At 43.4% G+C, this 12550-nt stretch overlaps 1 protein-coding gene across 1 annotated transcript in view; it reads left to right on the forward strand.

The window, feature by feature from the left end:
* The first annotated feature begins 4503 nt into the window (after positions 1-4503).
* LOC138372349 (tripartite motif-containing protein 59-like) overlaps positions 4504-12550 on the forward strand; it is a 43955-nt gene continuing 35908 nt past the window's right edge. Inside the window, exons 1-3 of the mRNA XM_069337630.1 lie at positions 4504-4582; positions 10009-10680; positions 11356-11502. Coding sequence (XP_069193731.1) covers positions 4577-4582; positions 10009-10680; positions 11356-11502 — 825 coding nt within the window. The 5' untranslated portion in view covers positions 4504-4576. The remainder of the gene's footprint in view (positions 4583-10008; positions 10681-11355; positions 11503-12550) is intronic.

Here is a 12550-nt window from a genome sequence, read left to right on the forward strand (position 1 = left end):
ACACCACAGTCATGCGGGTAACAGATACGTGTTGGTGCTAGTTGACCATCTGTCTAGATACACTACACTAGTTGCATTACCTCAGAAGGATTCTCGTACGGTTGCAGATGCATTCTTGCGTAGGTTCGTTACTGTATTCGGACCTCCTAAAGTTTTAGTCTCTGACCGGGGTCAAGAATTCAATGGGAATATATTTAGAGAAGTTTGTAAGATTTTAGAGACAACTTCGGCTTTTACAACAGCCTACCACCCACAAGCAAACGGAATGACGGAACGGACTAATCGTTCAGTCAAGGATATGCTTGCAATCCTTGCTGAACATGATGCAAACACCTGGGATGAACACCTACCCTATGTTCAGTTCGCCTTGAATACTGCCATCCACCAATCAATTAACACCCAACCACTTCATTTGTTTACTGGTAATTCATGCAATTTCCCCTCAGGTCTGCTTAACAGACATAATGTTGCATACGGGGAGGACTATCCTTCAGAGGTCCTTGGTAAAATGAGAAATGCATGGAATATTGCAGCTGAAGCGTCCAAGAAGGCACGGACTCGGTATGCTCATTTTTATGACAAGAAAGTGCGCCCTCTTGAGTTGAAGGAAGGAAGCCTCGTATTGAGAGTGAATGAGGCTGCGCCCGCCAATCAGAGCAGGAAACTAGCTCCGAGGTGGCGAGGACCCTATAGAGTAATTAAAAGGGCGGGGCCGGTTAATCTTGTTATAAAAGGAGTGTTCGAGGACCAGGTGGAAAGGACAATTCACGTGAATAAATTGAAACATTATCATGCTAGAGAGGAATTAGAACTGCCTTCAGCGGGTCTAGTTCCTGACTCAGCAGTGCTGACTCATGGCTTCACCGACGAGTCAGAAGATGAGGATGACCCTCTGTCATCGCTCATCAGTAGTCAGGTGCAGTCTCGCCACCCTATGGTGACGAGATCTCGCGCTGTACAGTAAAGTAACTTCCTTAGTTAGTATAATTTAGTATTGATTAGATTTTCCTGTAAAGGCAATGAGATGTACTATGTCTATACTTAACTCAGGTAGCAACTTTTACCGTGCTCTGGGGTTCCACCTCCACCAAACCCAGAGTATATCTATGCTTCCGCTGTGTTGTGTCTGTCTGTTCCCAGGTCTGATTGGTACACCGACCCAGTTGTTCCAGCCACACGTGAACCCTTGTCTGTAAAGACCGAGGGGGGAGGCACGTTACACAAAGCCCTCCCCCCACCAGACCCAGTAACCCATACATCAGTTACTGTGGGGAGGAGTGACTGTCCAAGAGTCACCCGGCCGACGCCTCACGTCACTAACGAGGTTGTCAGGGCCAGCGAGCTGTCCACATTATAGCAGTCACCGGAGGTGCCATACAACGCCGGGGTAGCTGTCTCGAGATCACCAATACCCACCTGCTGCGTCATCAAGACTGCAGTCATTCCAGCAGTGTTGGAGGAGAGGTCAAGAAATGGAAAGCACGTAGCAGTACTCAAGAATTTCGCCGGAAGATTAATGATTACGTCATCTGAAGTAACAAGAAAGCAGAAGTAAGGCGGTCACAGGTGGAAGGCACGGTTTCCCTACAGAGTACCGGGACTCGCCAATAGAAGGTCGCAAAATTGTCTCCTTTGGCCTAAAGTCGGCGGTACGAGGGTATGCACAGTTGGTGTTTACGGCCTAGTAACCTGGTGACATCAAGAAACGCCTGAGATGACGTGAGCAATGATGGAAGACGAGATTCACCTGTTCTGCAAACAAGCAACCCGCCTCTACGACCTTCTAACATCACTCCTGCTAAGAGACACCGTTGGTACATCCAGTTCTGCTCTGCTGTGGTCATCTGCGACAAGTTTAACATCAAGACTACCGTGTGAACTGTGATTGATACGAAGGCGTGTGGACTGTCGAGAGCAAGATTAATGGCCGAAGTAACAGTATTCTACAGCTGTCACTTGGCACTCCGCTCTACTACACTCTGTCGTCATTCAAGAGTACCGGATGGGAGTACAAGAGGACCAGGTATTGATGTCTACACACGAGAAGAAGCAAGATCGACACCGTCATCGTCAGCGACTACATTCAGCATCCAGCAGCATCGATTTTTTTTTCTCGTTTACTCAATATGAACAATTGATACAAAACAACAAAGTTGGCTCTGAACATCTGTGTAAAGAACATCTGGACACTTTTGTTTAAATGTTGAAAAACAGATTTAGAATCAATACTTTATAAATGTTGAAAAACAGATTTAAAATAATTCTGGTATAATATATGAATTTTACTCTATAAATTGGTCAGTAATCAAAATCGAAGCCCCTGTGTAATTGTCTCAGCCCAGAACAAACGGTTATGGAAAATTATGTTGTGCTATTTTTTTCAGAATGTTTGAACACAGGAGAGGCGGACCAATATAAACATTGACACTTCTAGTGAGTGAGGACACTTGGCTGTACAGTCAGCTGAAACCTGTGATATAGTATAGGAATTTTTTTTTATTTTTAGATACATGTAATAAACATTAGGTGTGTTCCTTAGCATGTCAAGGCTGACATTGATGGGGAGTGGTTAGTACACGGATGTGTACCTGATAGTTCTGTAGTACGCTCCCGGATGACTGAAAGTTCAGTCTGATGATATAACTTTAATGTTTGTTTGAGCACGGTGTGGCCGGCTCTAGAGGACACATGGACTTGGCTAGTGAAGAGCCAAGAGAGTTTAATAGCTAGTTTTTGATGGTAGAGTAGGGACATGTTATTTAGCTATGTCAGTAAGGGTAGGATGTATGTTTCCTGATATTGGAGGATTGCTGTCAGTTGACAGCTGAGAAATTTATGAAATATGAACATGTTTATTATGATGTTGGACTATTATTTGTCAAATTTTATTAGTTAGGTTAGCTTTTGTTTGTGGCATGAGTTGAATTGTGGGTTTGGATACTAAACCTCGTGAATTTTAACAAATTAACAAGGTTTACTAAGTGCTTGTGCGGGGGGGTTGTAACAGACTAGGCTGTTGTAAGAATTATCCAGAGTGGTTTATCGACAAAAGAGAATGGGAAGCTGAGCCGCATGGTGACCTGACCCCCAGGGGAATTCGCGGTGGAAATAACCGACGCTTTGTTCATATCTGCGTATAATGAATCATCCTATAGTATTCAAGTAATTTAGAGAAAATTAGCCTTTATTCATTTTGCATTAAAATTGTATTGTATAATAGTACTGGGTACAATATCAAGAGTATTCTAATTATTGAGTTTAAGTCACCATCAGTGACGTCACGAATCAGATCTAACTTTTAAAGCGGAGTGACCGGCGGTCATAGGTCATCAGGGGTTGACAGGTCTACTATTTCTCAAAGTTTTAATAACCATTTTTGTGATCGGGAACAGCTCTGCCGTTAGATGTTTGTAATTTAATTCAGTAAAATAATTCAACCAGTCTGGATCAATTAAGTACAACAGAGTTTAATTGTTATAACTTAACCTTGCTAAAGTAACTGGGTAAGCGATGCGGAACAATACAATACTCTGTCTGGGGTAGTCCAGACAAGGAAAAAATCAGTGTGGTCACGGAAGCAGCTAGGAGAGGTCAAACATCTTACCTCTCCCCTAGACCAGCCAAGACATCTAGCTGGTCGCCCAAGGTATAGTTGCTATTGTTAATTATAGAAATAGTCTTCTCATTTGCCACCCAGGTCAAGTAGGGAGTGTTAAAGTAATAGGGAGTGAACATATTTAGATTTTGTTTTAGTTTTCTTTTAATAAATTAAATTTGTTATTAATTTGCATTTTATTGTTTCCATGTGTTTTATGTGTATACTTGTCCTGGTCACGTGGTCCACACGAGGCAGAGTTGCATTGGGCGCCGATTCTAACATCGAATCGGAATTATCATTACCGTGTAATTTATTCCACACTCAAGGTCATCGTTTATAGTGGGGATCAAGCCCCTAGGTTGATTAATTAGCGTGATCGATCCAGACCTCGATCATTGCTCTTGTATTACTGGTCTGGTGGTGGCAGCAGAGGTGACTCTAGGGTTTTGTTCAGAGCTTAGGTCACGTCATACTGGGTGTAGAATCCTAAGTCGGTCAATCGTCTTAGGACCACGTGGCGTGGAGTTGGCTTTGTTAAAAGTTTTGGAGTCCCTTGATTTAGAAATAAAAGTAAGAATACGGGTAGAGGGAGTAGAAAGAAGGGAGTTAAAGAGAGAGGAACCTAAACCCGTGTTACAGGCCATTGCTCCCCCTTGCCTCTCTGAGGAGGCCCGGTTCTGGCCGTGGTCCCCGGTAGGCCTAAGAGCTCCATACACATGACTGATGCCAAAGTCTGACATTAGCATATCAGCCTGGGAAAGCTCTGGGGAGCCTCCAGAACTCACCCAGAAAATGGCGTTTCGTTACATTCAACGCTGGTTTTTTTTATTTAATTCTCTAAACATATACTATGTTTTGGTGGGAAAAATTTAGTCATAGAAACCTTAAATTTGTTTTCTTTTTCCCCTAATAGGTAATACTGCTTCCAGTCCTTGGTAGCCGAGCAGAGACAATAGCGAACACAACTTCTACCAATTAATGATGGTAAAGACAATTTTATTCTTGTTGTACTATTTGTATGTGTGGGCTATCATGTTGATGTCAATAATACACTCACCATCAGATTCAGATTCTTTATTCAGGTAAAGGTACATCCATTGAGTTACATACATAATGATGGATTTAAAGATAGAGATAGTACATACAATACTTAAAGCCACTAGTACGCATAGCGTTTCAGGCAAGGTTATCTTGAGTTGATTTCGGTGCTTTGTTTTTAGTGTCCCTGCGGCCCGGTCCTTGACCAGGCCTCCACCCCCCCCCAGGAAGCAGCCCGTGACAGCTGACTAACACCCAGGTACCTATTTACTGCTAGGTAACAGGGGCATAGGGTGAAAGAAACTCTGCCCCATTGTTTCTCGCTGGCACCCGGGATCGAACCCGGGACCACAGGATCACAAATTCAGCGTGCTGTCCGCTCGGCCGACCAGCTCCCCTGGTCGGCCGAGCGGACGAAGGTGATGGGGGAAAAAACACTTAGACTGAAACTTAATAGTAATTGAGCTTAAAGTATAAATTGCATTGAAAAAAACAATAAAAAAAGGGGAAGGGAGAACAAGGCAGAGAGAAACAATTATACAATTTGGTCAACAAAAAGCATTGATTACAATAATAAGACATGGATTGACATTTAGGGGTAAGGTATGTTACATGGAGTTTATTAGGTAGTTTTTAGTTTTTATCTTAAACTGGTTGAGAGAGGTACAGTCTTTGACATGATTGGGAAGGTGTCAAGGTTCTCACCCATTCCTACCTTATATGGTTTGGGGCTGTTCCCATGGGTCTTTGCCCCTCCGTACCAGACGCCACTGCTCGTCCTGGGGCTCCCCAGTCCACTAATGGCTGGCCTTATGTATACCCCTAGCGAGTAGAGAAGTTCCAGTCTACCTGTATCACACCTGAACCTGCTTGTCTTGACACTGGGGCACTCACACTTAGATATCTGGTCTGCTCGAGGTCGCCAGCTGGGTGTTTATACTCGTGTCCCGGCAACACTTCAGTGGTCTCATTAGTTATCTTAAATGAAGGATGCAATCTCATGTGCAGTGCAAGGTGACATAAATGGTTTCACTCAAAATAGCCCTAGAGAATGGAGGCTCACTCAAACACATTGGTAAGATTAAAAGTTTACTGAAGAAAATATATACACTTGCAATAGGAAATAATATAGGCAGAATTGTCTGATGGCAGTAACACTCTTCTTGCTCCATCTCTAGCAACACGGTCAGCTAACTGGGTCCACTCTTCCGTCGGCGGGCACACACCTCGCACTTACCTCAATCGTGAAGGGATCCAGTTGGATGTTCAGTCAGTGCAAGATGTATCCTTTGCTAGTTAAGCTGGACCCTAGGCTACCACATAACCGTTCTGCGGAATGCAAGAAATTTAGTTTCGGCACTCAAAAATCTAATTTTTTACAATTTATATATAAAAATTTCAGCTCCCGGACAGGCCCCCGCTTGTTATGGGGTACTTGGTTGTACTGAGAAGGGCCAATAGTTAGTCAAGATGTATCTAAAATAGTGGAATAGATAGGCCCGGCCCCCCAAGGAACAAAGGTTCCTAGTAATGATTCTGTTTTTTAAATTACAGGTCTGCTGTCTAGTAGCTAATCATCTACACCACTTCAACAGGATGAATTGATACTTCTCATAATCTAACTTGTTTATTAAAACCCTCTAATAACCCCATATCCATTAATACAATAAATTTCTTTACCACTCTAGCTTACATTAAACACCTTGGTCCACATAGACAGGATGCAGAGTTTACAATTACAACTAGGGTAAAGACTACTTGGAGTAGGACACTAGTAAAGGCTCTAGATAGCCTGGTAAAACTTGAACACACGTGGTTTTACTAAAACACCCTAGAGTAATCTTAGGGAAATAAACACTAGCTTAGGCTACACAAGAACTTAACTACACAATTTGCCAGAACACGGTAACACAGTATTATACTTATCTTAGATAATAAATGAAGAATGAGGTAAGGGAAAGGGAGAAGGAGAACAGAGCCCACGCGGGAGAGTGTGAACACCACAACAGCCAGAACCAGAGAGAGCGAGAGCAGCCTCCTCCGCTCTCTTAAATATGCTGCTGGGAAGGGTGCCTAGCTGATCGTACAGCCATAAACATAACAAGTCTTCACCAACATTCATTACTAGTTACTTTAACAGTTCTAAGAATAGCTGGGAACTGGTTCAATATTATATTTAATAGTCAACAAGCCCAGAGTCTGAATAATCTGTGAGTAACAAGGTTCATCTTACATCTGGCAAGGAAGACTGAGACAAATACGCATCAGGTATGAGAAGCCTTGAATATAAACATTATTGTTAATTAAATATCCCTCCTACACAACTATTTGGAACTCAATTTGACCTCTGGTTTCTGAATGGGAACCCAGGATCGTAACAGCGGCATTATTTGCAGTATCTATGGCATATTTTACAACATTTTTTCACGGATGTGGTACAATGTGTGGTCACTTGATGTTTTATTATAATACAACTGGTATAAATTTAATATTTTCACATATTATTGTCACATGTGCACAAAAATGTTTTATTTCAGGAAATATGAAATTTATTTTGAATTGTTTTCACTATATACACTTACTCAATATGTGGATGTTTTTACACCAGTATCGGACATTTAGAAATCCTCGAGACTGTGATACTCGTCAAAACATTTGACATAGCACAATGGGACCTTTCATGCTGTGCACCAAGTTAAGACCAATTTTACGTTTTTGTTCCCTCTTTTTTGTGGTTTTTCATACAATGCACTCACGCTGGGCTACTGCACGCTTTCCAGTTGGTGGTAAATACCTTACATTGTGTGTCAGAAAGGCGTCCTTGTAAGCGAGCCTGGGTGTGGGAGCATGGTGCAATGTTGGGTTCACAATGGGGCCTTTGTGTGCCAGGAATTGGTTTGACAAACTTTTCTAGTAATTGTGTGTCTACAGTAAAACTGAACGCACAGAAATTTCATTTACCATCTGTTTTGTCAAAATACGTATTGTAACTGTTCAGCATTATTACATCAACAAGGTGGAAAAACATCTTCTTGGTTCACTTCACTGTTTTCTGTACACACTCTACTGCCACTACCATCATATCACATTTATCCACCAAACGCATGTTGATGTTATAGTCCAAAACACAATCAGGCTTATAGATTATTTGTTTTGTTGTTCTGTTCACCTTCCTACTGTCCACCATTGTACCATCGTAAACGGTGGTCAACATGTTCACTTCATGCCTGTCTTTCCACTGCACTGAAAGCATTGCACCAGTTTTTCTTTGCTCGCAATCACCAACCTGCATAGCTGTGTGAAACACTGGCATTTTCCTTTGTTTTGCCTTCACTGTGCCACACACATCAGTTCTATTATCAAGCAAGAACCTGGTTAGCAAGGGACTGGTATAATAGTTATCTGTGTATAATATGTGGCTCTTGTTCAGATATGGTGCAAGCAGTGACTTCACCACACTACCCGAGAAGCCATGATTGTTATTAGCAGGAATGTCTACACTTGTACCCGTATACATTATCATGTGTAACACAGTTCCTGTTTCACAGTCACAGAGTACACAGAATTTAAATCCAAATCTGAGGCGTTTTAAGGGAATATACTGCTTGAAGGCAGACCGTCCTTTGAAAAGCACAGGGGATTCATCAGTCACCAGCTTCTGAGCTGGTACGTAGAAATCTCTGACTTTCAAACAATTTCATTCAGGATGTGCCTCTCCTTCCGAAGTCTATCATCTTCAGTCTGGTCTTCATTATTTGCAAAATGAAGACACCTGAGGATTATTGTAAATCGGTCTCGAGACATATATTTCCCAAACAATGGTGTTGGAATAGTTTGGTCTTTGCTCCAATAATGGTCGAGTACGTGTTTGACACAATGCTTCATAAACATACACATACATTTCACCTAAAGTTGTATCTTTCCATCGCTGTAATCGTGAAAAATCGGATAACTCCTCACTATTGAGATCAGTCGTATATTTGTTCATTTCCTGAACAATATGCTCCATGAGCGGCTCATCAAAAAATGCAGTAAAGTAGTCCATTTCACACATACCTGTATTATATATCACGCCATGAGTCCCAGGAAAGTCAGTGGTAAGGCTCAACATATGAAAACCCATGTAAGGATGCCATAGAGCAGAAACAAGGGTACAGAATGTCTCTTCCTCAACAATTAAGAAAATGTGTGCAGCATGGGAAGAATTGCAAACCTTTGCTGAAACGACTCACCCAAATCAAGCTGCTGTAGGCCGTTGCCTTAACCTATTCAATGACACTGTGATGCATCATTACAGACAAATGTTAAAATGAAGGGAAAAAAATGTCTCTTGACAAATTTGTAGTGAGACAAACAAGCACTGAACCACAACCAGGTCCTAGTGGTATTCAGGGAAAACGTAGGAGAGAGAGTACCCCAGAGAAAATATCACTGCCTGATGTGATAATGGAAGGGAACTCCCCTTCCAAACAGTAACAACTCTCCTCCCAACTCATCACCATCGTCCATACGCCATCAAGAGCCCTCCATAAAGGTAAGATCAACTTAGGTACTGTATTGTAGTTAGAAAAAACATTGTATTCAGTATAAAATGTATTTGTATGTTAATATTTTGGAGGGTGGGGAACGGATTAATTCAAATACCTTTATTTCCTATGGGAAAAATCGCTTCGACTTACAATATTTTGAGTTACGATCCATCTCTGGGAACGGATTAGCATCGTAAGTCAAGGCCCCATTGTAATGGGTTTGTTCCCATTTCCAGTTATAACATTATTCATGTTGTTAACAATATCACCAATTCCTGCTCCCAAATAGCAAACCCTTAACTTGTTCCCCCTATCCCTGGGACAAAACGTTTTAGCCAAATACCTCACCTGGGAATCTCCCACAACGAAAATTCGCTTAAGTACTCTCATTACTTTGTGAGCATCTTGAGGGACTTGCGCTCCCTTCGTTTTCTTCCCTTTCGAGGGATTAAGACCAACTTAAACTAAGAATACTTGATCTTTCCTCCATTATCACATACGATACATACATTTCCTTCCATTATTCGTAAGAAAGTAAGGACGGGTTTTGTTAGTCTGTACTCTCGGGTACGGCTTACAAGCAGCCCTGCTGCTGCAATTTGTTACCTAAAAATATTATCCTATACTCCTGGATATATTTATAAAAAATATTGGCCCTTCTGTGGATATGTTAATCTGTCAGTAATATTAACTCTACTCTAGAATAGCTAATACAATAAATGTATGTAAATATTATATAATTACTATTAGTAAATAAAGTACCTGTACTGTAATATTACTTTTTTTCGAGGTGACACTGTACTGTAATAATACATATAGCTTAACCAAATATTCTTTCCACAGGATAACAAGCCAGAGGAATGTTCAGTGTGTTATAACGATTATGATGACAATCAGCTACGGCCTCGCACACTGCCGTGCGGCCACACATTCTGCTCCCAGTGTATTGACAATGCTATCGAGAATGGTCAACTGACCTGCCCCAACTGCCGTGCCCAGCACGCTGCCACAGCTGCTACTCAGTTCCCAATTAGCTATGCTGTGGAGGCATTAGTTAGGAAACTGAAAGATATCCAGCTAACACAAAAGAAAACTGTACCAGTAAAAAAGAAGTTACATTCCATGGTGGAGGAGCAGAAGAGCAGCATCAGCAGCCTCATTACTAGCTGTGAAGAGGTACTGTCCCAGCTGGGGGAGTATCGGGGGCAGCTGGGGGACTGGAAGACTCGCCACCTCCAGCTCCAGGACAGACTCTATGCTCTGGTAGAGCAGAACAAGTCAGCAATGAAGCTCTTGGAACTGGAGGATACCAGTGTGGTGGATATGGCAACACAAGGAGAGAAAAGGAAGATTCAGCTGCAGGCCATGTTGGGGAGCCTCAACACAGTCAACACCCCACAGGAGATTGACACAACCATAGACACAGCTGATGGGTGCAAGATGAAGGTAGAAGATTGGCTCCATAAGTGCCGGGAACTCTTCCCAAATGTCAGGACTGTCCACACCTCAGTGAAGGTACGCTGCTGAAGGTCACATTGTTCTCACCCAACTGAGTGTAGTATTGCCTCTATATAAACACTTTTGACATGGAGACACATCAAGATGAGTGTTGACTTTATATATAGGAAACTTTATGCTCTAACACCTGAAACATTTTTATTAATAAAGTCAACTGTCTTCTTGGTGTTTCTCTACACTGTGGTCAGTGTAGAGAAACAAAAATACTTATGTTGTCAAATTACTTACTCATTCTGATGCTTCATTATAGTCCAGTTACTTTACTCAGAGCCTGATGCTTCATTATAGTCCAGTTACTTTACTCACAGCCTGATGCTTCATTATAGTCGTTACTTTACTCAGCGCCTGATGCTTCATTATAATCCTGTTACTTTACTCAGCGCCTGATGCTTCATTATAGTCCAGGTTCCACCATTAATGTTTGTGTTGGTTATGACAGGTGCAGGGGACCATCAGGGACGCCATGGAGATGATGACCACAGAGACAGGTGCCACAGCTGACCCTGTACACCTGGGAGACTCAGCCTCCACCATTAATGTTTGTGTTGGTAATGACAAGTGCAGGAGACCATCAGGGCGGCCCTGGAGATGACCACAGACAGGTGCCTCAGCTGACCCCGTACACCTGGGAGACTCAGCCTCCACCATTAATGTTTGTGTTGGTAATGGCAGGTGCAGGAGACCATCAGGGAGGCCCTGGAGATGATGACCACAGAGACAGGTGCCACAGCTGACCCCGTACACCTGGGAGACTCAGCCTCCAGCATCATGAATAAAGTTCAGGAAATCACTGGAAAGATCCACCAGAAGCAATTAACAGTAAGTTTTTTATTTTCTCTCATAGGTCATATCACAAGATATTGAGTTGCGTTTTGAGGAGAGGAAGCCTGTTCCTATGTTTATCGGGGTTCACCAAGGTCAACTACTGACTTTCCTTAACATACAATACACAATAGTTGCCTAACCTCTGGTAAACATTTACTGGTAGGTGAACAGAGGCAACAGGTGAAAGGAAACATGTGAACCATTTCTGTCCTGCATGGTGATTGAACCTGTGATCCTCTATTAAACCCGGGATCCTTGCCCCCTCACAGAGGCTCAGAGAGCAGGTGACACTCTACCAAGTGGAGTGGTGGAGTGTCACCACCCTCCATCTTACCCGGAAAGCAGTAAACCAAAACAAACCACTGCTGGGTTCGAAGAGACTGAAGCCTTGAAACTGCCAACAAACTCCCAAACAATGTCAGCTCCAACCCCCTGCCAGTAGAAGGGGGCTGGAGCTACAGGTCTAGCTCTAACCCCCTGCCAGTAGAGGGGGCCTGGAGCTACAGGTCCAACACCAACCCCCTGCCAGTAGAGTGAGGCTGGAGCTTCAGATCTAGCATCAACCTCCTGCCAGTAGAGGGGGGCTGGAGCTACAGGTCCAGCACCAACCTCTTCCAGGAGAAGAGGGCTGGAGCTACAGGTCCAGCACCAATCCCCCCTGCCAGTAGAGGGGGGGGGGGCTGGAACTACAGGTCCAGAAAAATCTTCCCTGCCAGTAGAGGAGGGCTGGAGCTACAGGTCCAGCAAAATACCCCTGCCAGTAGTTGGGGCTGGAGCTGCAAGTCCAGCACCATCCCTCTGCCGGTAGAGGGGGGGCTGTAGCTACAGGTCTAGCACCAACCCCCTGCCAGTAGAGGGGGGCCTGGAGCTACAGGTCTAGCACCAATCCCCTGCCAGTAGAATGGAGCTGGAGCTACAGGTCCATCACCAACCCCCTGCCAGTAGAGGGGGGCTGGAGCTACAGGTCCAGCACCAACCCCCTGCCAGGAGAACGAGGCTGGAGCTACAGGTCCAGCACAAACCCCCTGCCAGTAGAGGGGGG

Source organism: Procambarus clarkii, chromosome 38, assembly GCF_040958095.1.
Source record: "Procambarus clarkii isolate CNS0578487 chromosome 38, FALCON_Pclarkii_2.0, whole genome shotgun sequence".
Lineage (NCBI taxonomy): Eukaryota > Metazoa > Arthropoda > Malacostraca > Decapoda > Cambaridae > Procambarus > Procambarus clarkii.